We start from the raw sequence: 27,912 nt of genomic DNA on the forward strand, positions 1-27,912 counted from the left end.
TGCAAAGCTGCCCTGATCCCCGTCCTTTCCGGAATGGCTTTTTGATTGGGAATGATTTCAGCGTGGGACAAACTGTTACTTTTGAGTGTTTTCATGGTTACACTTTGATTGGAGAGGCAGCGCTAACATGCCTCCATGGTTTAAGTCGGAATTGGAACTACCCTGTGCCTAGATGTGAAGGTAAGGCCTAAAAAAAACGACCGTTCCTACCACATATTCATAAACAAATTAAAATAGTGGGGTCTAATATCAGTAATAGATTCTAACTGGACAAGCTTTTTCAGCAAATAAATATTTAAACTCGGTATGGGTATGGAGTACTAATGTGTTTGTCTTGTAATTTAAAATCAGGTATCATTCTCTGCTGTATTCATCATGATACAAACTGAATCTAAACAACTAGAGGAATACATTAGTTAATATATTTCATACCCAACCAATGTGTTCCTTTAGAGAAAATACTGTAAGGTAAATGCTTTGAGAATTACTCTGAAACTATGGGTGCATGGCTGTAATGGTAGGCAGAGCTCATGAAACATACTGTATGGACATTCAAATGATAGCTATCGCAGTAAATGAAAGTACAAATGTAAAAACTGTATCAAAATGACTAAGATGAATTTCCCCAGTTATCGCTCAATTACCTAATTGATGAATGGCCACACCTGTGATTGTTGGCAGGGATGGATTTAACCCCATCCATTGGAACCATACCTTCTCCAGACACTATTTACATCTGCTGGGCTTTTGCCCTGCCACACAGAGCATTACCTGCTATTTCAAAATCTGCTGTGTAAAGTAAAAAAAAAAACACATAACCTGATAATCTCAAAGGTTTATGCCATGTAGAATTATACCCCACATGTTAGGTTGTTAAAATGTAAACACAGTCTACACAGGTACTGTTTGAGATGTAATGCATATTGTAGTGAATTTCATTTATCAGTATTATAACATCTACAGAGATTAAATTCTAAGGAGAGGGTATTTGTTTTAGCCAGTATATAACAGTAGTAACCAGGCTTTTGAAGAAAAGCACAATACCTTAATGAAAATTATGACTTTCAAGTGCTCATTGATTTAAAGGCACATAAGCCTATTTTGTTTTAAGTTACAAAAGATGTATTTATTTAATTTTGTTGTATGTTAAATTCTTCTCTGGATGCACAATGCAAATCAACTACAATCTTATTACTCCTGAAGTTTCCCTAAAATATATTTTCAGATTTTTTGACAAAAGGTGTAACATAATGTTCATGTACAATAGTGCTGCAAGATTATTTGACCTAGTTTTTTTAAAAAAAAAAAAGTCTGATCTCATTTCTACAAGCCTATTTAGCAGAGATATACTCCTCTTTTAAGGAGATTTCCTCAGAGCATATTGCATGTCATAATCCCCTTGTGTAAAAATATCTTCCATCTGCTGTAAGGAGTCGAGAATAAAGCTTTCTAAAGACATATCAACTTTGATAAATACACCATTGCACTCTAATTCTTTAAAAGATGACTAGTTCAGTTTCCTTGGTGCAGTGTTTACACACAGAAACATTGCTGTTGTTTGTTTATATGTGTATTTAATTACTAGCATAGTTAATCAAATTAACAAAAGGTTTTACAAAAATTGAAAATAATTGAAAAATAGTAATTAAAATACATATAAATCAATTGGAGGACATGAAGTAAATGTGTTAGATTTCAGGGTAACCAAATATGAAGTAAATTGGGTAAAAAATGTTTTGAACTTAAACATTTTTTTATATTTTTATTTTATTTTAAAAGAATAAAACAGACGTTTATAGAACAAGAGTTCAAGTAAATATTGACAGGTATGCAAGTACTAATGTTTTGCGCGGCTTTATTTTGTGTATGTTTCAACTTTTGGCCATTTGAACACAAAATAGTTATATAACCCGAGCATCCAGCCATACCGGTATTCCTCCTCAAGCTTTGTTTATCTTAAAAATAAATAAATAAATAAATAAAACTGTGTTTTTTTTACCTCTGATCTAATTTCATGGTGTAACAAGAATTGTCCCCTGAAGAAACTGTGTTTTTCCTGAGCTCTGCAAGACTGCAACCAGTTTGACAAGAATTACAAGCTTTTTTTTAAACTTTGAAACTGCATTCCCTGCTTTAAGATGGCTTTCCATGTACCCACATGGACCTGTCAGAAGTACATTTCCCATCATCCTCCTGCTCACATATGTAACTGAGATGGATTTCACCCCATGACTCTAGTCTGCACAGAACATGCTCTTCTGTGAGAAAAACAGTTTCTTCAGGGCACAATTTTTGGTACACCAGGAAGTTATGTATTTTTTGAAAAGATAAACAAAGCTTGCAGTAAGTATACTGATATGGTTGGATACTTAGGAGTTAAATAATCAGTTTAAGGTTCAAACAGACAAAAATAAATTAAACAATACACAGAGAAAAGTTGAAAATGCTTGAAACAAAGCCAAACAAAACATTAGTAAACTTTCATATCTACCAATATTTACCAACAGTTTAAAGCAGCAATTCATCACCAAGCTCTGCTATAAGGAGACATTATTATCTTGTTTTTTTTTTTACTGAAAACATTAACATGTGAATGTGTTTGCTTTCACAGCTCTCTGTGGTGGAAACATTACAGCAATGAATGGTACTATTTACTCCCCTGGGTACCCTGATGAGTATCCAAATTTTCAAGACTGCATTTGGCTTGTTAGAGTTCCACCTGGTTATGGGATATACATCAACTTTACAGTCTTACAAACAGAACAAATATATGACTTTATTACTGTGTGGTAAGCAATAACTGCCATTTGTATTTATATCAGTAGATGGAACAACATTTTAAAGGATGTGTTTTGTCCAAAGACCTTGCTTAGATTTCTCAAATCACGTGTATCAGTTCACTTCATCGAACCCTTGTGCTAATTCTCTTCACCAATTAATGTGCTGCTTATTTGTAATCTTTATGGGTACCCAAAGAATCTATTCACTTTAGGAATACAATTTGAGTTACGTTCTGGCCTTAAACATTTAAATCTACACTGCTGTCTGTTGCTTTAAAATGTAGTCACGTTAGGTGTACCAAGTCATATTTAGAAAATCAAATAAAGCTGTGCTGATATGAGAAACCTCTACTGTCTTAGTGTGAAGTTAAACAGAGATAATACCACATATTAAACAGAAAAGGTAGGCCTTTGTTAGTATTTTAAAAACATTCAAATGTACCTTTATTTAGTACCTTAATTTGCTCATAGTAGAAAATGTGTCCTACCAAATTACATCATTCTTCATTTTTCATGTACTCATGTTCTGCAAACATCACAAGTTTTTTTTTTTTTTTTTTTTTTTTTTTTTGTATCAGATACAGTATAATAAAAAACAGTTTACAAACTATAGCATTTGACTTCACTTAAACCTTTGAATCAAACTAATTCTGTGGTTGGGTAAACAAGTTAATATTAGTTTATTTAGATCTACTGCAGTCAGTTGTTCTTAAATAACTCCAAAATGTTGTGTCTGTTTCCACTCAGATAGCATGCTTTCCATTCTCTTGCTGACATACGATGTACAGTTACAGTTTCTAATGAAGTAGCTTGACTACTAGTGGATTGGCCAGTACATTGTTCTTCAAAGGGCTGCTTAACATTCATAGAAATGTAATGCTCTGTCTGACTCATAATTCACCATAATGGTTTTGTTCAGCTGCAAAGTTAAATAACGTTGGTTTATTTTTGATTCTGCTGTGTCTGAATTAACATTCTGATACTTATTCATTAACTTGATTTCTTTTTGCTGGTAATATAAAGAGTGCAAATTAATTTTGCTATTAACCATTTATCTTTCTGGAAATAATTATTCATTGAGGCCAGGCTGACAAAATGCCATATACTAATAATAGTTATTGATTTGATTTTTTTTTTTTTTTGCTGCAGTATATTTACAATAGCACCAATTTAAGAATGAATGAACAAACACATTATTCATGGATACTGTCTTTGACAATGTACATATGTAACAGGCAGTATCTGGGCCTGAACAGCAACACTTTACACACCAAATGATCCCTCTAAGCTATTTTAATATTAATTTTTATTACTGTACATAGTCTTACCCACAGGGGTCAGGCATACCTGTAAAGGCAGAACACAAAGAAATATCCCCACACAAGACTTTGTGAATATGTGGAACACTTAACAAAACCTTTTCTCCAGCTTATCCATATTAACAATGCATCACTCCTAAATGTCCAAATATATAAAACTGGCCAGTGTTCTGCATATTGTTTTTTACAATTCAGACATACTGTAGAGTATGCTGCATTGTTGTAAGTGGTGCAAACTATAATTTTGGCTATTCCACAAACAACAGTAGGACGTTGTCTTAATTGGCCCTTCAACTGTGGAAAAGTTGAATTAATCTTTTGTTATGCGTAACACATAGAAAACACCCATCTATATAATTTATCAGGGGATATCTCCGAGTGCTTAGAAGTCTGCAGTAGTTATTCCAGGATTCAAGGCTGGTGACCGTGAAGAGGTCAATAAATGTAGACCTTTCAGTCTACTCCCAGTAATCTCAAAAGTAATGGAGGTGGTGGTAGTAAAACAGCTTTTGGCGCATCTAGACGCTAGTTCTTCTTTACACCCTATGCACTTTGGGTTTAGAGAAAAACACTCCTATAAACAGTTAACTTATTTTTTAGAAAGGATTAAATCTGAGCTTGATAAAGGTGGTGTTGTTGGAGCTGTATTTCTGGTTCTGAAGAAAGCTTTTAATACGGTTGATCATACTATTTTGCTGTCTAAGTTGTCTAAATTTAATCTGTCTGGTCAGGCACTGAAGTGGATGGAGTCTTACTTGTCGGATAGAAAACAGTGTTAAAATAAGCAATAGTCAATCAACTTTTAAGAACTGTACTTTTGGGGTCCCTCAGGGATCTATATTAGGGCCTTTATTATTTAGTCTCTACATTAAGATCTACCTTTGGTCTGTCCAGAAGTAATATTCAAATGTATGCTGATGATACACTGGTTTATGTAAGTGCTAAAACTAGTCAAGAAGCTGCTACAAAATTAACAGCTTTTATGGTAGAGGTGTCAGAGTGGCTTGATCACTCTTGCTTGAGTTTGAATGTGAGTAAAACAGTGGGAATGTGTTTTTCTATTAGGCAACATACAAAGCAGAATCAGTTCCCCATTTTTGTAAAGGGGGAGATGATTAGCACTGTCTCAGAATTTAAGTATTTAGGCATTATACTAGATTCACACCTTGCCTTTAAGAAACACATAAAAAAGTATTCAAAACTGTGAAATTTAACCTGTCAAAGTTTAGATACATTCAAAAGTATTTACCTACAACTGCTGCTAAGATGTATTTGCACTCTATGATTTTACCCCATATGTCCTACTGTATATGTCAACTATGTTACAACCACTTCACTCTCTATACAAACAGAGTTTGAAAGTTCTAGACAAAAAGCCAGTAAAATATCATCACTTTCACATTCTTACGAAATGTAACATGTTAAGTTTTCATATTTTTATACATTTTTCCAATGCATGTCTGATTTTTAAGTCTCTGCATGAACTGGCCCCTCCGCCCCTAAGGGAATTTGTTCAACCCTGCTCAGTAAGATTCATTCAATCAACTACAAGAGGAGACTGTATAGTGTCTCAAAGTCGCACTAAGTTTGCCCAAACAGCTTTCTCAATTAAGGGTGCCATGTTCTGGAATACGCTACCAGACTTTATGAAAAGTATATCAGATTACATGAGCTTTTTATCAGAACTGAAAAACTGGTTCAAACAGGACCAGCTTTGTGACCACATCTAGTCCCCTTCATTTGTTGATTTTCTTTTATAGTATTTTATTGTTATTTTGAATTGTATTTTTTTGTTGTTTTAGTATTTTTAATTGTATTGTTGTTTTATTAGCCCCCCTCCCTGCTGATTTTTTATTGTATTTTACTGTCATTGTTTTGTATGTTTTGTTTTATGTTTGGGACTATCAATGTAAATTAGCTTCAGCTAAATCGAATGTACAATGCAAAGCATATTCAGTCATGAATGTTTTTATTTGTATGTGGTCCCAACCAAATAAATACAAATTTTAAAAAAATAAAATAAAATAGCCAATATAAGTGCGCTAAAAGCAGCAGCTGCTATCTTTGGAAGGTGGACTAAATTAATGTTCTGTTGATCTTTTTATTCTTTTTTTTTTTTTTTTTTGCCGGACAGTAAAACAAATGCACTATTCAGAGGATGCATTAGTTGTGATTGGGTAGACAATATCAAGAATGTTTCTCACACAAAAACTTTAAACTTTAAAACCATCTCCTTGGCTACATCACTAGCCAAATAATAGTGACCCATTAGAGACACAAGGCTTGGAATCCCATTTCAGTCAGTCAGCATTTCAGTATAACAAATTTAGATTTTTTTTTTTTTCTTTTAGGGATGGTGCAGATCAAAACTCTCCTCAGATTGGCCAGTTCAGTGGAAATACAGCACTAGATTCTGTGTACAGCACATCAAACCAAGACCTGATCAAATTTCATAGTGACTTTACGACTGGTGGATTCTTTGTGCTCAGTTATCACGGTTGGTACCTTTCATTATTACATTTTGTTTATTGTTGCTGATTCTTAATAATGAATTACATATATTTATATATTACAATACATTTTTACTTCACTCTTCCAACCACTTAGATACTACATTCCATAATTGATTCATAATCATTGTGTGTAATTAGTAATGCAGTCCTAGTCTAAAAAACTTACAAACTGTACAGAAATTATATGTACTTCTCCCATAACCATTACTTGCCATTCTCATATTATACTGTATAAACATCCAGTAGAAGTTACTGTTAACTGTCACTTACCCTTTTTTATGTTTGCAAAAAATCTGGCTGGTTGTCATTTCAATTACTGAAATGCTTGTATAAGTCTGTGCTAAGCTGCTCTCACCTGAATTTTGGAGATCTCTTCAGGTCTGTTTGCCTACCATAGGTTTATGTAACATACATTATGCTAGATCAGCCATCATGTATTTTTAGAAGTAGAGCCAGTGAAGTGGTGTTCCATTTTTTTTTTTTTGCTGGCAAAACACTGCTGTGCACTAGCTGATGTAGTCGAGATTGCATGTATATGGCAAGGAGAATGAACTCATAGGCAATTACACAAAAAGCTAAAGTTGAGTTTTTAAAAAATGCTCAGAATTTAAGGGAACAGTAAAACTAACAATATGTCATTTGAAGATACTTACTCTTAAAATTAAAAAAATAATATTGAGGTCCTCACATAAATTGTTATGCACTATTTTAAATTCATTTGTTAGAAAATGAGAACTAAACATTACTAGATTTGATTATGCTGCCCCTTTTTGTAATTTAAGAAGTTGGATTCTATCAGCCTTTTAATGATGGAATCAGCTACTAAAATAGCAAATTTGAATAATTAAAATACCAAATAACATCACAAAAACAATGATAAAGCCAACTGACTTAATTTTTGTATTCGTTATTGTTTTAGTGTTAACATTCGATAATTGGCTACAGTTCTGACAGTTTTTGTTTTTAGGTACTTTTTATGTATGCAAGCGTCAACTTTGAGAGCATATTGCAACTGGTAGGCAAAAAAAAAAAAGGCCCAGTGGAAATGGTTTGTATGAATCCGAAAGACTCAAAGACGCATCTTTTTCAGGATTTGTATCTTTCATTTTACAGCATTATTTAGAAGGTTGCTTTCGGGAGTGATTTTTCTGACTGATTTATGTTTCCTCAAAATGTTGTTTTATTTAGTGTAGGTTTAGTTTAATTTGCAAAGCTCACCAAACTGTAGCTGGATTTCTCAGAGGCCATTGTTTAAATTACCCTTTTAAGTAAAGTTTTTTTTAGTCATATATGAAAATGTTTTGTGTATTATTAAAACCAATGCAATTCATTGTATTTAAATCTATATTAGTTATGTTTAGGTAAGGGGAAATCATGATGGTTCTACTGGCTGTAGGGGGATGAGTTTATGAGTTAAATTTAAACTTGTTTACAGACAATTCCAGGCGTAGGCTTTAAAAAAGGAACACAAAAAGAGACTCATTTGTGTGTTTATCTTAGTGTTGGGCCTGAATGTATGGTCTGGATTCATGGTGTATGTTCATGGTGTGTACCCAACAGTGCTTCTACAGTGAAAACAGGGTAATCGCAGATTCCTTTCAATTTAGATTGTTCTTCACTTCTTTTCACAATATCATCCATGCAAGCTTATTGAACATCAGACTCACAGGCTCTCGCCCCAATGCCCCAAATCAAAAACAAACAGCAGAGTCCTATTTTACCTTCCCGTTAGTTACAGAGACCTTACTTTTTTTTTTTTTAAAGAATTATCCTGGATCAATACCCCCATAATTACCCTAGTAGCTGAAATGAGTATTTACCAGTATAATTTCACCATACTACAAAGGTTTATTTTAGATTTCGTCAGGCAGCATATCACTCTTTTAAGTGTTAAGACTGTACTGGTATTAGTAACACATGTGTTTTATAATGAGTCCCTGTACTGTATGTTGCAGCGGTACACTTCATGGATGGAGGGTGCAGTGTCCAGCTTACTTCTTTTTTGTGTTTCTTATGGGAGCTTGTGACAGAAAGACAGTGATTCTTGGTGGTAAATTTCCCTCTCGACCTGCGAGGGTGCTAAGTAACGGGAACAGAATACTCTGACTACGTGACCTGACACTGGTTAAAAGGAAGTCGGTCATGTAGAAAAGAGACGGAGCTTCGGTACACTAACTCATTGACCCGGAGGGCAAATGATGTGGCAGCTGCAGATCATAAAAAGCAGCTGCAATCATTTACCAAGGGGTCATGAGTGACGGTATAAATAGGGGTCGAAGCAATGTTATCTGTTCCTTCATTTTTGGTTGTGTTAAGTGACCTGGAAGGACCTGTACTGTTGGTGAAATAAATAGTAAGTGTTTGTTTGTTCTGTCTATTGTTGAGTGTATTCACTAGACGGCTAACATGTTCTGGAGCTGTCGCCAGAGGCCAGCACAAACCCGGAACAGCACTTCACTTGTACCACTGTAAAACTGTACTGCACCACAATCACTAATTCACACACTATCATATATGTGTTTTGTGTTTAATGTGGGGATACAAGAACGGGACTATTATTTTACGACCTGCTTGGGGGATTATAAATGTAAATAATACACGCCACTGTATTAATTATCATCATTATTATTTACTGTTTGTTTGTTTTGCCATCAGGCACTGGACTTAAAAATAAATAAAACAAACCTTTTCACCTGGATTACAATTGTCTGTCTGTTCTTTAATCACCTGCACCTGCACACTATCAACCACTTTGCCACAGAGCTACAGCATATCATAATTCTGTGTTCACTGGGTGAGACCTAGTAGTGCAATGACTTGTTTTGGAAACAAAATACAGTTTGTTAGGTAAAAAAACAACCTAGCTTAAAAAGCATGAACTTTGGCTATATGAATTTGTTAATGTTGAAGTTACTTATTCACTCCAGTGAGATTATAACATTTTAACAGGACTACAATAAATACCCTAAAATAATCATGGTGCAATACACTTATCCAAAAGGAATAGGTAGAAAATGTAAATATATAAAGTGCAGAATATTATTTGCAGAGTAAAATAAAGAGCAACAATGAGCCAATCACAATATAATTGTCGCCTCAATAAATTGATTTAGCCGTGTTGTGTGCTTTCCTATTTATTTCCTACAGTTCATCATGTGTCATAGGCCTACAACATGAACACGGTCCTTTCTAGTGTATATCTGTACTTATTATAATATTTAAAAACTAAAACCGAATTTCAAGGTGATAAGATCTTTACTATGTATCCTGCCTAGAGGAAGTGCAATCATATGGCTATAGAGTTCATAAAGGAAAAAAGAAAATGCAGATTTAAAAATTAATTCAAGGTAATACATTTAGATATAACTGCAACCCCTTGAAAAATTGCCTGTGCGGTATTGAAATTCGTTGTTTGTTTGTTTTTTTTTTTTTACTGAAGATAATTGTTAATGTAATAAAGTATTTGTCAGAGCTATTAGGTTAAATGAGACCTAAATCAACCATATAATAAAAGTTACTATAAAGATGATTAAAATGTAATCGTAGTGTAAGTATCAATAGCCTGAGTCTGGCAAACTTTAACTCACTGTACTGTGGAGAGAGCTGTGTTTAAAGCTCTAACTAATTAGAAATCAGTTTAGACTTATTTCAGTGGTAAATGCTTCAACTACTTATCATTTTACAATACCAGTAATTTTAGCACATATACAGTAAAAGCATTTTTAAAACATATATCCTTCATAGTATATTGGGAATATTGAATACATTACATTGTTGTAAATGAGGTGGCTTTGTGTAATCACTTTTCAAATAGTGATTATTTAATTTTGTACTCGCTTTACTGGTTTAATGCAAATTTACATGGATCATTATCCAATTAAAAATGCTAAAGCCTTATAATACTTATGTCCTTTTAATTTCTGTAGCATATCACCTGAGAGTATGTCAGGCGCCTCCTGAAGTCCCGAATGCAGAAGTGCTGACAGATGACAATGAATTTGAGATAGGTATGGTAACTTCAGCTCTTTCTAAAATCCTCTTTATTTATAATTAATTGTAGGGGATGTGTGTCGCACATTTGTGCTAATTAGTAGAAAATTCCAGTGCTCCCAGATAACAAAATGCCTTTTCCTTTATGCCATAGCTAGTTACCATATGTTCTATAAATTAATGATGGATATAAACACAGATCATTGTATTTGTTGGGGTATAGACTGTTGGATTTGCTATAAAAAAAAGTTACATAGCAGACATGTTTTCTTATTGCACTTAAGGGGACATTTATTCCCCCTCATCTCTTACCTGGCCTGTGTTAAAAAATACCACTATCTGATTACATCCTTTATGAGCTGGGGCAGGAGAAGTATTTGATTAACCTGTAACTAGGGTTGCCACCTGTCCCTGTTTTCCCTGGATCGTCCTGGTTTTGAGGAAGGTGTCCTGGGAATTCAATATGCCTTCCTGGGACACTAAAAAGTTATGGTTTTTAATTGTATCCCAGTTTTTAATCTTATGCATCCACATCCAGGTACATCAGTACAGCAACAGCTCAATGCCAGTACCATACATTGAGCACAAGTTAGAAATATCGAGAAACATTATTACTGCAAGAGATGCACAATATTAACTGGTGTTCAATACTATAGTAGTAATATTAGATATTAGTAACAGAGGCTTTTAACAACCCCCTTCTGTTCGGATGCCCCGTGTTTATTTTAAACTCAGAAGTATCTGTAACCACTGCTGTCCATGCTTGATCAGTCTGCTTCTTATCCCTTTAATGAGAATCTACCCTAATCATTCCCAAAGAAGATGACCCCTAAGGCAATCCTTGCAAGATCTGAAAACTAAATGAATTAGAAGCAGCCTGATGCCAGTAATAGCCTTTCTTTCCTCTCTCTAGCAAAACAACTTTCTTGCAAGTGGCTTAAGTTTTTTTTTTTTTTTTTTTTCTGCACATCTTTAAGTTTTTCAGACTCTATATTCATTTTGAACTGAGTGAGGCTCATTTATCCTGCCACACCACAGTAGATTCAGCAGGAACTAGGATTCAGTGTGCAGCAAATGATAGGAAGATATATGAAAGTATTTCCGTTCACCAAAAAATGACACTACATTTGATAATTAAGTAAAAGTGTAATTAAATGTGCAGTATTTTGCAGTATATTAACAGTTTCACTAATTACCCGACAGGAGACATAATCAGATACCAGTGTCTGCCAGGATTTACTCTAGTAGGTAATGACATTCTCACATGTAGACTTGCAGAGCGTTTACAAATGGATGGACCGCCCCCGTCTTGCCAAGGTTAGTATAATTTTTGTACCAGTACGTTTGTCTTTCTAATAAACAGCCATGGATGAGTATTACAATATCTTTATAAATATATATATATATATATATATATATATATATATATATATATATATATATAATATATTTATATATTATTGTTTGGGGAACGAGTTCCTTCTGATATATCCATGACCAGTTTTGTTTAATCAACCTTTGAAGCACATATATTTAAATTGATTAGGATTCTTGGTATATAGCCTTTATGCATCCTAAAGGAACCCTAAGCTAACCAGAATACGTAAATAAATTCACTCCGTCATGCACATCATTCATTTTATAGGAAAAGAGGCAGACGTGTAGTAAGTAAAATATAGACCTTGACACGTACTTTGAAAGAAACACATGTTTTTGGAAACTTGTATTTTCATTTGAAAACATGGTGTCTGATACTAAAGTAAAGACAAGTAAAGAAAAGTGTGTTTGGAAGCCATGCTTTTTGACTGTCCTGTGCATCCTGGGTCAATTCACCTTGAGCGAAATTGGCCCCACCCCTTCATTGGCTTATTTCCTCTCAATAACCAATCAGCTGCTTCCCCTATTGACTGACATGCTTTGAGTCAGTAACATGCCTTTACACAGAAAGCACGGCTGAGGTTAAGTGACCCAGGGAGTGCAAGCAGATAACCCAAGAATAAGGTATAGAAACCAAGAGTTTACTTTACCTAAAGCAATACCACATATCATGTTTTAAAGCTGAGATTTATATAATTATTGTGTTAGCTTCAATGTAAGTTTCTTTAGGAAAGTAGAAGTTTACTGTAGTTTCTTGAATTGTTTGAGATAATGAAATCATCTGTAGGATTTACCCTTACAGTTTATGTTGCTTTATATAACAACTGCCATTTGCTTTAACAGTGCTGTGTCCTGCTAATGACATGCGCTTTGATTCTACTGGAGTCATTCTAAGCCCTGGATACCCTGATAGTTACCCCAACTTACAGATGTGTGCTTGGAGTATTACAGTGGAAAAGGGATATCACATTACTCTGTATTTTGAGTTCTTCCAGACAGAGAAAGAATTTGATATACTTGAAATTTTTGATGGTAAGATTTTATACTAAATGCATCTTAAATTTGTTATGTTTGACAGTATACAAATTCTGCTGGGCTTCACTCCCAGGGGGTTTAATCCATCCTCTTTTAATGTAAAACACACTTGAGTTTATCTTTACTTGTCAATCTCATTTCATTCAAACACATTTTTTCTGGGTACATTGATATTTTATTTACGGTAACTGCTTTTTGTTAAAACTAGGGGTGGTTAAAACGATGTGAATACATGTGTTTTATTGAAATCGATGAACATGACTGCCATTGAAACACATGAAAGCTATGGGCCTGATTTATGGAAAAATGCCAATTGCAACCCTTTACCCCCCTCCCCCCTCTGAGCTCTCAATTACTTAACTATACCCTTAATTGAACTGATAATTTGCTTAATTAGACCTTTTTACTTGTTTTCAGCTGTTAAACACTTGCAGCTCAAGTTACTTACAAAATTTTATAGCTAACTTGAAATATGCAACTATTCAAGAGCTGAAAACAAGTAAAATGTCTAATCAAGAAATTCTCAGTTCAATTAAGGGTTTAGTTATGTAACTGAGAGCTCAGTTGGAATGAAAACCAGCAGACACAGGGGGTCCCCAGGATCGAGTTTGAGAAGCCCTGCTTTAAGCAATAGATGAAAACTAAAACATAGAGATGTGTACACACACACACACACACACAAATGGCATATTTTAAAATATTTTGTAAACTTTTAAAACTTTTTTCAATCATATATTTACTGTTCCTTTTTTGTTTTTTGTCATTGTAGGGCCAAGCAGCCATAGCGCTATATTGGCTACCCTTAGTGGAGATTATTCTTCTTTCAACATAACCACCACTGGTCACCAAGCCCTTCTCCGCTGGTCTGCAGATCATGGCACGAACAAGAAAGGGTTCCGCATCAGATATGTTGGTGAGTACCAAAGTATGTATTACAATTTAATACACTTTTTATTAGAAATCTGTTTGTGCAGTATTATTGTTGTGGCTTGTGTGGTTGTGTCCCATATGTTTTTATATAATCTTACAAAATATTACAATGGTTTTGTTTCATTTTGCTTCCCAGTCTTAAAGCTGTAATTTATACATTTCCACTGAAATTAGTTACAGGAGCAAGAATATGTAATGAAAGCAGGTTTGCAACACCTCTGGATATCAACATATGATTTCTCATTAAATGTAAAGCACAAATGCCTTAAATTTAGAAGAACAAACTCTCCAGCCCCACTGTTCTTCCTCTCATATGCCTCGTCCACAGAATCCTACCATGACACTGTTAGCTCCACCGTGATAACAAGGTATGCTGACAAGGTCAGGTCGAAGGGTAGTTGTAGCAATCTCAGGTGGGAAAATAAGGCGCTGGTCTACATCTGCCAGCATTCTGCAATCTCTAGCAGCCTCCAATTGTTGATCTTATGCCGTTCTTCCAGTGCTTATGCTAGGCATCGTAGCACCTGGTCATGACACCAAACAAAGCGACCCTGGCTCAGAAAAAAAAAATCTTCTAGATCGTTTAATAAACAGTACTAGTACAGTGCTGAAGTACTGTACAATATCTATTATTTTGATGCACAGCAATACAATGTATAATATTTGTTCAAATGCCTTTATTTTTCTATAGCACATTCATTAATGGTATACACGGTACCTAGTCCTGTGGCCAGCTATCTTTACATGAGTTCCAAGAAAATATTACAGTTGATTTAGTAGTTATTCCCTTTTTTTATGGCAATGTAGTCTCATATGAGTAAAACAGCACAATCTTAATGTTCGCTTTAACTTTTCTGTTTGTAAGTGATGGTACTATTTGTTGACATTGTATGATTTATTTTTTAGACTGGAGGGCTTAGATTGTAGACAAATGAACAAACTAAATTAAAAGTTTGACTTTTCTTTGTGTGCTGTAAAATGTATGGTAGCCTCTGGGCTTGTATTATAACACAATACAATCTAACATAATTATTTGACCATATATTAATTTAACATTGGCTTCATATTGTGTATGCTTTCATGGTCTCGTGTAAAGCAAACAACGCATCTCAGAGTCAAATTTATTTTTCTTTTAACAAACCTGGTCTCAGGATCAAGGAAGTTAAAAATATAGCCTGTAGGTGTCTGTGGCAGAGTGTTCCGCCCCTTTATGTTTATAAGTGTTTTATGTTGTATGTAGTGTGTTTAATGTTGGTGTTTATGTATAAAATACACAGGATATAAATATGGGTTACAAGCACAAGTGTTTCAAATGGATATTTTGTATTTAGGCACGAGGATTGCACAGCACTTCACGTGTAAGTAAAATAATATGTGAGCACGGGGAATTGCACTTTTATTAATTCACGTGCAGTTGTACTGAGACTTCAATTGAATGACTGATTAGCAATCGAGTCTCGGTACAGCTGCATAAAAACTGCATGTTTTCACTCACTCGGGGTTGTGTGTTCGTGAGTGGAGAATGGGAGAGAGAAGGAAGTTAAAAAATAACAATTGCTACAGTGTGCTGGAAGTGCTAGTTTGTTTTGCCAGGCAGTTTGTTGGTTCGTCCACTGTCTTGTTTAGTGTTGTCCGTTTTGTTTGTTTGGCCAACGCACCCTTTATTTTCAGTAGCGTGTTTTGTTTAAACCTTTTTGTTTGTTATTTTTACAATAAAACCCTGGATGCCGTAGCGTCACAGATTCACTGCCCTACCTTTGTTTGTCTGTTCGTCCTTCTTCTGGTCTGACATCACCCTTACAAAGCCATCCTGTTAACAGTGTCTTACACTTTATAATTTATTTTTAAAATGATAATTAATAAAAAAAGACTGCATTTAGCTTTAAACCCCTTGTATAGCCCCACACCTTAACATAGTGGTTGTTAAAAATAACTGTTAAACCGCAAATTGGAACTTGCACAAAGCATTAGAGAGGTCAGTCTGATTACTTTGTGTTTTTTTTCCTTTCCGGTGTATTTTCTAATTAAAAATGGTTTTGCTTTCAACCTATTTTCATTAATGTTTGCTCCTGTTTGGCAGAACAAAGATAATTTAAAAGGGCATGTTCTTCATTACCATAGGAATGACTACATGAATATTTCATTTTGTGCTCCTGAGCAAAAGGGATCAATTGAAAATACCAGTAGTCAGTTTTTGCAGAAGAGCAGGTGAAGAGCATATCAACACACAAATGGAGCAAAGCAAAATCCTGCTGGTTTTCCATATTTCTAGTTTAGACATTTCACTTGTTTTATCTCCCAGTTTTCCTATAATCATTTTGGATCAGGGGAAATCAAAAATGTTATTGCCAAATTTATAAATATAACCACTGAATTTATTATTCTAATTTATTAGAACAAAAAATCCTTAAACTATGGTATGTTTCAATAATTGTTTTTGTAGGTATAGCCAAACATTCATGCTAATAGTCCCTATTTTGTTGAGACAGCCAGTATTTATACAGGGAAATTCCTCAGCTCTAGGGCCCTCGCTGACGCGTGTGTACTGCTTTTTGTTCTCTTTAGTGGCTGGTGACCAGCATGCACTGTCTAGCAGAGATTGTGTTCCCATGACCAGATCTCAGTTTATTGACCTCTATCATATCCAGACATATTGGAGAAGAGTATGGAGAGCCATTTTAACAATTAGTCCTCTATTTCTGTTGCAGGTCGAATTTGTATGTCAATAATTTTATTTCTGATATCAACAAAACATTACTGATATCAATGATATAATTGTTGATATAAAAAAAAATGTATTGCATACTAATTAGATGAGAACATCCAGTCTGTACTTCTTTATTTATATAAACTGCATTGTGGGTAATTTGAAAGCGCTAGGCAGTCCTTTAGTACATCATGGCTAATAGGGAGGTACCTCCTAACAACAGGTTTTAAGGTGCATTTTTTCCTCTATAGCAGGGGCCAGAACAGAACTATCTAACAACAATGAAACTTCAGAAAATCTGTCATTTTCAAAGACATATTGTTTTCAATTCTTGATAAATTTTAAATAGCTCAACCAATTTGCTGGAGTTCCTGTTATCCTACAGATTATAGTTCTTAGAGACTGCTCAATGTCACTTGCGCTTTCAGACATTTTTCAAAAGATGTTATGTGGTACATAGTGCAAGATATATTTTATTTAACTGTCATCATCTAATTAATATTACTTCTGTTTTTTATATCAATAAGTCCATTTTGAATACCAGCATTTCTGTTTTTGATATTGATAATTCTATTTTTGTTATTAAAAACAGAATTGTTAATATCCAAAATAGAATTGCTGATATCTGAAATTGAGGATTAAACATTAAAACAGTTTGCCATAGAAGCATATTGTTCCCTCACTGCTGCTCCAGAATGATTTGATGTGTAAGATTATCAGTGAAGTTAGGGAGTTAATGAAACGTGAAGGACTTGAGTAGTTACTACTTTGTTAATCAAGCAAAGTTTATTGAGCAACATTTAAATAAAGTCTTCCTGTCAAGTCAGCAAATGAAAATAGGAACGGCATCCATTAGACTCACTTGTTGAGAAAGCAAAACGTGTGACAGATAAAAAAAATCTTTAATCTGGAGCACTAACTTATTCAAAAGGTAATATGTTTCATTATGACTATTTTTATTACCATGATGGCCATGTTGTGTTTATTTAAGGTAATTAAACAGGTTGTATATTCGATTACTTGAATGTGAATGTTTGCGTGTATGTGTGTTTTTATGTATGTAACCCACAACATCCACGCTGTTGTCCCACTGAACAGTTTCCAAATGTTAGAAAGTATGTCCGCAGGACAGCTGATAAATCTGTTGCAAAGTCTCCTTTAACAAATAAAATAGCTTCAACAGATGAGGTCAAAGAGTCTCCAAGAAGTTGATAAGTAAGAACATAAGAACATAAGAAAGTTTACAAACGAGAGGAGGCCATTCGGCCCATCTTGCTCGTTTGGTTGTTAGTAGCTTATTGATCCCAAAATCTCATCAAGCAGCTTCTTGAAGGATCCCAGGGTGTCAGCTTCAACAACATTACTGGGGAGTTGATTCCAGACCCTCACAATTCTCTGTGTAAAAAAGTGTCTCCTATTTTCTGTTCTGAATGCCCCTTTTTCTAAACTCCATTTGTGACCCCTGGTCCTTGTTTCTTTTTTCAGGCTGAAAAAGTCCCTTGGGTCGACACTGTCAATACCTTTTAGAATTTTGAATGCTTGAATTAGGTCGCCACGTAGTCTTCTTTGTTCAAGACTGAACAGATTCAATTCTTTTAGCCTGTCTGCATATGACATGCCTTTTAAGCCCGGAATAATTCTGGTCGCTCTTCTTTGCACTCTTTCTAGAGCAGCAATATCTTTTTTATAGCGAGGTGACCAGAACTGCACACAATATTCAAGATGAGGTCTTACAAGTGCATTGTACAGTTTTAACATTACTTCCCTTGATTTAAATTCAACACTTTTCACAATGTATCCGAGCATCTTGTTAGCCTTTTTTATAGCTTCCCCACATTGCCTAGATGAAGACATTTCTGAGTAAACAAAAACTCCTAGGTCTTTTTCATAGATTCCTTCTCCAATTTCAATATCTCCCATATGATATTTATAATGTACATTTTTATTTCCTGCGTGCAGTACCTTACACTTTTCTCTATTAAATGTCATTTGCCATGTATCTGCCCAGTTCTGAATCTTGTCTAGATCATTTTGAATGACCTTTGCTGCTGCAACAGTGTTTGCCACTCCTCCTACTTTTGTGTCGTCTGCAAATTTAACAAGTTTGCTTACTATACCAGAATCTAAATCATTAATGTAGATTAGGAATAGCAGAGGACCTAATACTGATCCCTGTGGTACACCGCTGGTTACCACACTCCATTCTGAGGTTTTTCCTCTAATCAGTACTTTCTGTTTTCTACATGTTAACCACTCCCTAATCCATGTACATGTGTTTCCTTGAATCCCAACTGCGTTCAGTTTGAGAATTAATCTTTTGTGCGGGACTTTGTCAAAAGCTTTCTGGAAATCTAAATAAACCATGTCATATGCTTTGCAATTATCCATTATCGATGTTGCATCCTCAAAAAAATCAAGCAAGTTAGTTAGGCACGATCTCCCTTTCCTAAAACCATGTTGACTGTCTCCCAGTACCCTGTTACCATATAGGTAATTTTCCATTTTGGATCTTATTATAGTTTCCATAAGTTTGCATATAATAGAAGTCAGGCTTACTGGTCTGTAGTTACCTGGTTCAGTTTTGTTTCCCTTTTTGTGGATCGGTATTACGTTTGCAATTTTCCAGTCTGTCGGTACCACCCCTGTGTCAAGAGACTGCTGCATGATCTTGGTTAGCGGTTTGTAAATTACTTCTTTCATTTCTTTGAGTACTACTGGGAGGATCTCATCCGGCCCAGGGGATTTGTTTATTTTAAGAGCTCCTAGTCCCTTTAACACTTCTGCCTCAGTTATGCTAAAGTTATTTAAAACTGGATAGGAACTGGATGACATGTGGGGCATGTTGTCAGTATCTTCCTTTGTAAAAACTTGTGAAAAGTAATCATTTAACATATTTGCTATTTTTTTTTCTTCCTCTATGATTTTGCCATTTGTATCTCTTAAACATTTAATCTCCTCTTTGAATGTTCTCTTGCTGTTGTAATATTGGAAAAACATTTTGGAATTGGTTTTAGCTTCTTTAGCAATGTTCATTTCTATTTCTCTCTTGGCCTTTCTAACTTCCTTTTTGACTTGCATTTGCAGTTCTGTGTACTCTTTCTGTGTACTTTCTTTTTGGTCCTTTTTTAATGCTCTGTAAAGTGCCTTTTTTCGCTGAATATTTTTTTTAATTGATCTATTAAACCATTTTGGCAATTTAGTTTTACATTTAGATTTGTCTACTTTAGGGATATAATTGTTTTGCGCCTCTAGTACTACGTTTTTGAAGAACAACCATCCTTCTTCTGTGGGTGTTTTCTCTATTTTACTCCAATCTACTTCTGTTAGTCTCTGTTTCATGCCTTCATAGTTTGCTTTTCTAAAATTGTAAACCTTAGCTTTAGTCTTTACTTTTGAGGATTTAAAAAACACTTCAAATGAGACCATGTTGTGGTCTGAGTTTGCCAGTGGTTCTCTGACCTCTGTTTTAGTTATTCTATCTTCGTTATTTGAAAAGACTAAATCAAGGCATGCCTCCCCTCTAGTCGGTGCCTTGACAAATTGTGTTAGGAAGCAGTCATTTGTCATTTCCACCATTTCTATTTCATCCTTCGCGCTACCCACCGGGTTTTCCCATTTTATTTGGGGGAAGTTGAAATCCCCCATTAGTATGGCTTCTCCTTTGCTACACACATTTCTAATGTCATTGTATAACAGATTATTGTGCTCACCGTCTGAATCTGGCGGTCTATAGCATGCTCCTATTATTATGCCTTTTGAATTTTTGTCTGTTATTCTGACCCATATTGATTCGGTTTTATTTTCTTTGTCCAGGTTTAACACCTGGGCTTCAAGACTGTTTCTTATGTATAGCGCTACCCCTCCTCCTCGTCTGTCCTGCCTGTCTTTCCTATACAGTGTATACCCACAAATATTATATTCGTCCCCATCACTCTCAGATAACCACGTTTCTGTAACACCTATCACATCATAGTTACCTGTTAGTGCAGTAGCTTCAAGTTCTAGAATTTTGTTTCTGATACTTCTAGCATTTAGATAAATACATTTAATGGTTGTCTTACCTGAGTTGTTGTTCTTGTTTTGATGCGGTCTCCCTTCTGTTTTTTTGTTCATTTCTCCCCCCTTCCTTTCTAGTTTAAATGCTTCCGAACCTGCTCGAGGATCTTTTCTCCAAGTAGACTAGTTCCCTTGTTATTTAAATGCAGTCCATCCCGTCTATACAGATAGTCCTCGTTGTAGAATGTGGTCCAATGATCAAGATAGGTGAAGCCTTCCCGTGTGCACCACGTCTTCAACCATTCGTTTTGATTAATTATTTCCAGCTGTCCATATGGTCCTTTGCAAGGTGCGGGTAGTATACCAGAAAATACCACAGTTTTGGTTTTCTCTTTTAATTTCCTTCCTAGCTCTCTGAATTTGTTTTGCAGGGATTTTGGTCTGTCTCTTCCAATGTTGTTTGTACCGATGTGGACGACTACTACCGGGTCGTCTCCTGTTCGTTCTAGGAGCCTGTCCACGTTTTCAGTGATGTGCTTGACCGAGGCTCCCGGAAGGCAGCACACTGTTGTAGTAAGGGGGTCCAAACTGCGAACTGAACTTGCTGTGTTTCTCAATATGGAGTCCCCAACAATCATGACCTCCCTTCTTTTTACTGTCTTGTCACCACTGTCAATAGGGTCCTGGATGTTGTTCCTTTCATTCTCTTGTTGTTGGTTCTGCTCATCAAAATTCTGAAGTGACTCAAATCTGTTGGTTGTTTTGATTTCTGGTGGTTGTGTTTGACGAAGTTTCTTTTTTTCCCTGCTTCTGCCTACCTGAACCCAGCTGTTCTGACCTTCTATCTCCCTGGTGGCTTTCAGTCTGTTAGGGGTGATGCAGACTTCCATGAATTGTGGGTGTGCCAGTTCCTCAAGATCCTGTTGCTGTCTCACTTCCTCCAGCTCCATTTCTAGCATGTTTACTAGTTTATGCAAATCCTGGATCGTGCGGCACTTTACGCACACTTGGTTTAGCTCCGCTGGGTTTTCTCGGATTTCCCACATCAAGCAGGTGTCACAGATTACTGGCTTGAAGACCATGTTGAGGGTTTTTTTTTTTTTGAAGTTTAGTTTCTTCTGCAGCCGTCAACCTGCTTTCAAACTGCTTCGAAACTGCTCTGTACTTTTCCACGCTGTACTTCTCCCACTCGCTGTCGCTTCCACTCGCTGTCGCTGGGAAGACTGCCTCGTTTAACTGCGTTGTTCTGCTGTGCTGTCGGCTCCTCCCCTCGCCCGTGTCTCAAAACGGCGCTGAATTTGAATCAGCTGCTCCGAGTTTCAGCTTGTTTGTTATCAGAAAAACACACGCGGCTGTGTTTCCCCAATGTCCTCTGTTTTCTGATTAAAGCTATTCAAGATGCAATTTCTCCTTTCTGCTTCGAAACTGCTCTGTACTTTTCCACGCTGTACTTCTCCCACTCGCTGTCGCTTCCACTCGCTGTCGCTGGGAAGACTGCCTCGTTTAACTGCGTTGTTCTGCTGTATCTTCAGGGACGTCACCACTGTTTCCTTAGTAGTCGTAGGCAAAGAACTAAATAAAAAAAAAAAAAAAAAAAAAAAAAAAAGAAATAGCTGCAGCTCAGGTAGAAATTGAAGATACGTTACAATTCCATAATTTAGGCATAGCCATAAAACAAAGCCGGTATTCAGGACAACTGCATTTTCAAATCTGTGCTTGTAGGTAGAACATTGGAATTCTGTGTAACTGCTTTTTGTTACAGTCAGTGAAAGGGTGGTTACTATTGTGTTGGAGTTTTTATAACCTGAAATGTGTTAATTATTTCCTCTTGTTTTATCAGCTCTTTACTGCAGCACACCAGATTCACCACCCCATGGGTCAATTGTTAGCCAGACTGGAGGGCAGCTTAATAGTATGGTCCGTTGGGCTTGTGACCGAGGATACAGACTGATTGGGAAAAACACTGCTGTTTGTAGGAAGACACAATATGGGTATTTTACATGGGATGCGCCAGTCCCAGCTTGCCAAGGTAAAAAGCTTCTTTAAAAGAGGGGAAGTGGATGTCTTGCAAATAATGTAAAAGGCATTCTGAATCCCAATGCTCTGTGTTCAATATACTGTAAAATGATAGCCATACTGTATATAAGATGTATAACGCAGGACTGTGGCAGTGTGCCCTGCACCTGTGTGTATTTAAAGTTTATATGTAGCGTTGTTGTTGTAAAGTATGTAATGGTGTGTAAGCACGGGATTGCACAAATTAGCTCACGTGCCAAGATTCAAGTGAATGATTAATTAGTCATTGCAAATAGTTAAACACATGTCCATAGTTAATAATATGTGCATTACTGGACCATTGGAAATAATACAAAACAAAAGTAGACAGGAAACTCAAACTGTTAAATTTACAAAACTAATCATTGTCGAACCCAGTACAGTTGATATAGGTTATATGAGATGGATCTCAAGGGAACATCCATGGATGGTTGGTTAGTTTACAGGTGTGAACCCTGTGCTGAACTGAGCTGAATATAAGTGCACAGCCTTCCAATCACTGATGTTTAGTGTCTTAAGCATGGCTCTGGTGTGTATTTAATGTAAGGGATTGTGGTTGTACTGAAACCGGTGATCGGTACAGTACAATACAGTATTTTAATTTTTAGGCTGCCTATAAACTGTTTTTAGTCCATAGATCAGATGGCTACCAAGTTGGATTTCAAGGTGTTTTATAGCTTTTAATAACTATTATATAACGATTGTTAGTTTTAACATCAACTTTTTATTATGTTAAAAAATGGTTTACTTTTTTTGACTTAAACTTTTTTTTTTTTTAGCCGTTTCCTGTGGTGTGCCAAAAGCACCTATAAATGGAGGCGTGCTGACTACCGATTATTCAGTTGGTACGCGTGTAAACTATTATTGTAATGATGGGTATAGGCTTTCTTCTAAGGAGCTCACAACTGCTGTATGCCAACCAGATGGTACATGGAGCAATCATAATAAAATCCCACGTTGTTCAGGTAAGCCGAGTGTCTTCTGAGTGATCTGTATGCCAAAATGACTAGCATTAAGCATTGCCAAACCATTATGTCACTGGCCATAGGTTGGGTTAGTGTCAAACAAATTACTTTTATTTTACTCTAAAATTAGAGACATGACTTTAAAATGATATTGGGTCTGTTTTAGTGGAATTAAGAAGAATGCCCTGGGATTTCACAAAATGTAATAACCACATTTATTTTCTGTGCCAGTGGTACTCACTTGTGACACTCTCAGTCCATTGCAATCCAAGACCATGTTCTTACCAGGTCCTTCATTAGTGAACTAAACACCACAATTACAGATCTGATTAAAACAAGGCTTTGTTCAGCTCAATTCAATAATTGACCACATGTTCGAAGAAGGTCCTGCCTGGAATGGATTAAAAGAGTCACAAGTAACACAGTTATATACCTACTTAAATTGAATGTCCCTTAGACCTGAGATACACAAGCACTTTTTAAGCAATATTTTCTTGGCAGCTCAAGTTGACAATAAAAATTGACTGCGTGTCACTAATTGACAACTACAGTTGTCAACAAATTTTACCGATATTTTTCATGCATGATAGAAAATGTTTATGGGATGTTAGATGTGAGGAACATAAACATTTTTTACACAACAAATTTTACCAATCAAGTGGCAAGAATAGACCACTGGTCTGTAGACAAGTGGATGCATGAGGAAACTTCGCAGTTGACCGATATTTTTCATGCATGATAGAAAATGTTTATGGGATGTTAGATGTGAGGAACATAAACATTTTTTACACAACAAATTTTACCAATCAAGTGAGGTTTATGTTCCTCACATCTAACATCCCATAAACATTTTCTATCATGCATGAAAAATATCGGTAAAATTTGTTGACAACTGTAGTTGTCAATTAGTGACACGCAGTCAATTTTTATTGTCAACTTGAGCTGCCAAGAAAATATTGCTTAAAAAGTGCTTGTGTATCTCAGGTCTAAGGGACATTCAATTTAAGTAGGTATATAACTGTGTTACTTGTGACTCTTTTAATCCATTCCAGGCAGGACCTTCTTCGAACATGTGGTCAATTATTGAATTGAGCTGAACAAAGCCTTGTTTTAATCAGATCTGTAATAGTGGTGTTTAGTTCACTAATGAAGGACCTGGTAAGACTGCAATAAATCTTCAAATGTCGACAGGGATCCTCCAAAAGCAATTCCTGCATAATAGCATGATATGATCCATGTCTGTTTCTGCTGCAAAGCCTCTCTCTTGTCCACACTCCAGGTTTACTTCATCGACATCTGTTCAAAATTATTAATTATTATTTCACTATAGCACCTGCTGAACCATGTTAACTGCAAAATGACGCCATCTTAAAATTGCTTAAAATAATTGTCCATTTTCAAGTGTGTGTGTAGCTCATTTTGCAACAGCAATTCAGTTGTCAATTGTTTGTTGTCAACTTGATTTGGCAATAAAAATGCCATGTGTATCTCTCCAGCCATAGAAATTATTAAATTTCTCAAAGTTTTGAAAGATGTAATTAAAATATGGTGATAGAGTCTTTGGGTGGCTCATTTGTGTTAACCTTCTCATTGTACCCTGTCAGAAAGTGCCTGAGCTAATGGCAGAATATGTTGTGCTATTTGACCAATCACTGATAGTCAGAAGGGGGATTTGACAGACAGCAGAGATTTGTATTGAAATAAACATTCCGTCATACCAAATGCTAGAGCAAATAAGGCCCCCCTTTAATGATGAATGCATAACTATTCAGCAATTGATGTACAGAAAAAATCCCAATACAGAAGTACATATTAACAAAGCAGGCTATTGTAAATTGAAGACATATTGTTTAAGTACCATTCTCTTTAATACAACCTATACACATTTTTTTTTTATTAAAATAAAACTACCATTATTTTGGATTGGAAAATAAATTATATGTAAAAGACAAAAAAAAGACAATTTCACCACTTTTCTTTTATGTTTTGTTTCAAGTTGTCACATGTCCCAGTATAGGCTCTTTCACAGTGGAGCATGGGAGGTGGAGAATTGTAAACGGCTCCCATTATGAATACAGAACAAAGATTATTTTTAGCTGTGATCCTGGTTATTACCGAATGGGACCTGCATCTATCCAGTGTATGGCTAATGGGGCATGGAGCTGGAGAAATGAGAGACCCCACTGTCAGAGTAAGTATACAAGCAATTGTTCTTATCTAAAATCTGAAGAAAGACCACTTAAAAGATATGCCTTGAAATATAGTGATGTTCCTTTGTAAAAAAACAAGTTGGTTATTTTGTTGTCAGTAAACTGATTTACATTCAAACTCTGTAAATTACAGATTTCAATATTTTGTTTCTCTCATTTTTTTTGTTCTGTATTCTATGTATAGCCACTCAGCGTCTGGAATTGAAACGTTGGTTACATCGCAGTCCCATACAAACAAAACACTCTACACCAGCCTCCTGACCACAACTTTAAATAACCATCACTGCATTTTAAAAAAACATTTTTCGTTTTAGAATCACAATACCCACAAACATTGTATATGCAATATTTTACAAGGAAACTCTCCACCCACTGCAAAATAAAGTTGTTCAAACAGAAAAAGGTGATAAAATAACACAATAAACATGATTAGAGAAACAATTACAAATTAAATAAAATATGTCTCGTTTTAACTGTACCTACAATTGGTGTGTAACCAGGTGAAGAATACAATATTTTTAAGTACAGGGATAATGCTATTTTAAAATACAAATATTAGCTATTACACTTAATATACATACTAAATAGTAACGCATCCACTCAATCAAAAATATTTTCAAAACTTAAGAAACGTATCTAGTAACAAACCTTTGTACAATAGTCTTCTTATGTGTTTTTTTTTTCCTAGAAACATTAATGCTTTTAAAATAATTCAAATAGTTGCCTGAGACAGTGGTCATTACATAGTTAACTGCCAGCAATTTCCAGTGACAGATTGACATACTCCCTTTCTGTGTGCCTGTTGATGTTAATCAATCAAAGCTTTACATATATATTTTATTGCCCTGGCAACACATGCTTGCAAGCCTCTTTTTCAGCTAGTGGTGTATTTGTGCTCATTTACACAAGCTGCTTTAGCAACTTCTGGTGTACAGGTGCACGAGTGACAAAGTGCTTCTAAAGTTAACATTCAATTTGTCATCTGCTGTGAGTTTTTTCCTGCTAACGAAGCTTCTGGTTGCTGGATGAAAGTTTAAAGATTTCAATTTAAGCATTGTTGTCCGAGACAGTGGTCATTATGCTAGCAACAACAGTTAGTTTTGGGAGAGTATGTAACAAAAGACAATATCAATCATCTAAAGGTAATGGCTATTGCAGAGCAGATTAATGCTGCTACAAAATAAAAAAAAACTGTCTGCATCTGTAGGTTATATATTTTTCCTTAATTGTAGGTTTCTTGTTATCCCATTGCCTTTGAACATGTTGCTATACCTGTCAACTGTGATCTATTTTTGTACATGATACGTTCTGAGTTATAGATTTTTCTTACTGCAGTTATTTCTTGTGGGGAACTGCCTTCCCCTCCTAATGGGAATAAAATTGGTACTCAAACAACCTTTGGAGCAACATCTATTTTCACCTGTGACCAAGGATACGTGCTGGTTGGCTCAGTTGTGAGAGAATGTCTTTCATCTGGGCTGTGGAGTGGGTCAGAGACTAGGTGTCTAGGTATGGCAACAACATTATATTCATCCTTCTACTGTTCGATGCAAGTAATTACAAGACACTTTGACTAATCAGCCACATGTTTTAACCATGTTTTTAGTTGCTTTGGTGACTGTTGTATGCCAGTTTCAGAATTAAACTGAAACACAATTGTTTAAGTCTATCCCCAGCAGATTGCCCAGTTTAAAATGTTGTTATTTGTTAACTTTCATAACAAATCTAACATAAATATTATGTATTATATGTTAAATATGTTATTCCCTGTTTTCCTATCCAGCTGGACACTGTAGCACTCCAGAACCAATAGTTAATGGCCAGGTGATTGGAGATAACTTTGGGTACAGAGACACAGTGGTATATCAGTGTAATCCTGGACTTCGTTTGATTGGCTCCTCAGTGAGGATATGCCAGCAAGACCACAACTGGTCTGGTCAACTTCCAGTCTGTGTTCGTAAGTAAACGTAATACAGTTGTGTGTGTCATGTTTTACAATATAGCTGTGTTGTATACATTGATCAGTATATTAATT

General features: G+C 35.5%; 1 protein-coding gene across 1 annotated transcript; it reads left to right on the forward strand.

The window, feature by feature from the left end:
* On the forward strand, positions 1–27,842 carry LOC121313983 (CUB and sushi domain-containing protein 3-like). Its single transcript, XM_041246751.1, has 12 exons — positions 1–180; positions 2,612–2,789; positions 6,451–6,596; positions 10,539–10,619; positions 11,806–11,919; positions 12,823–13,011; positions 13,784–13,927; positions 22,488–22,676; positions 23,482–23,667; positions 25,664–25,858; positions 27,213–27,386; positions 27,661–27,842. Exons 2-12 carry the CDS (start codon positions 2,638–2,640, stop codon positions 27,840–27,842), a joined length of 1,752 nt encoding a protein of 583 aa, XP_041102685.1. The 5' UTR covers positions 1–180; positions 2,612–2,637.
* The last annotated feature ends 70 nt before the right edge of the window (positions 27,843–27,912 follow it).

Source organism: Polyodon spathula, chromosome 4 (assembly GCF_017654505.1).
Source record: "Polyodon spathula isolate WHYD16114869_AA chromosome 4, ASM1765450v1, whole genome shotgun sequence".
In the NCBI taxonomy this organism is placed as follows: domain Eukaryota; kingdom Metazoa; phylum Chordata; class Actinopteri; order Acipenseriformes; family Polyodontidae; genus Polyodon; species Polyodon spathula.

Coding starts and splice junctions, on each gene's coding strand:
- LOC121313983 (XM_041246751.1), top strand. CDS start 2,638: ATGAATGGTACTATTTACTCCCCTGGGTACCCTGATGAGTATCCAAAT. Junction 6,597..10,538: donor CTTTGTGCTCAGTTATCACG/GTTGGTACCTTT, acceptor TAATTTCTGTAG/CATATCACCTGAGAGTATGT. Junction 23,668..25,663: donor TAAAATCCCACGTTGTTCAG/GTAAGCCGAGTG, acceptor TTTTGTTTCAAG/TTGTCACATGTCCCAGTATA.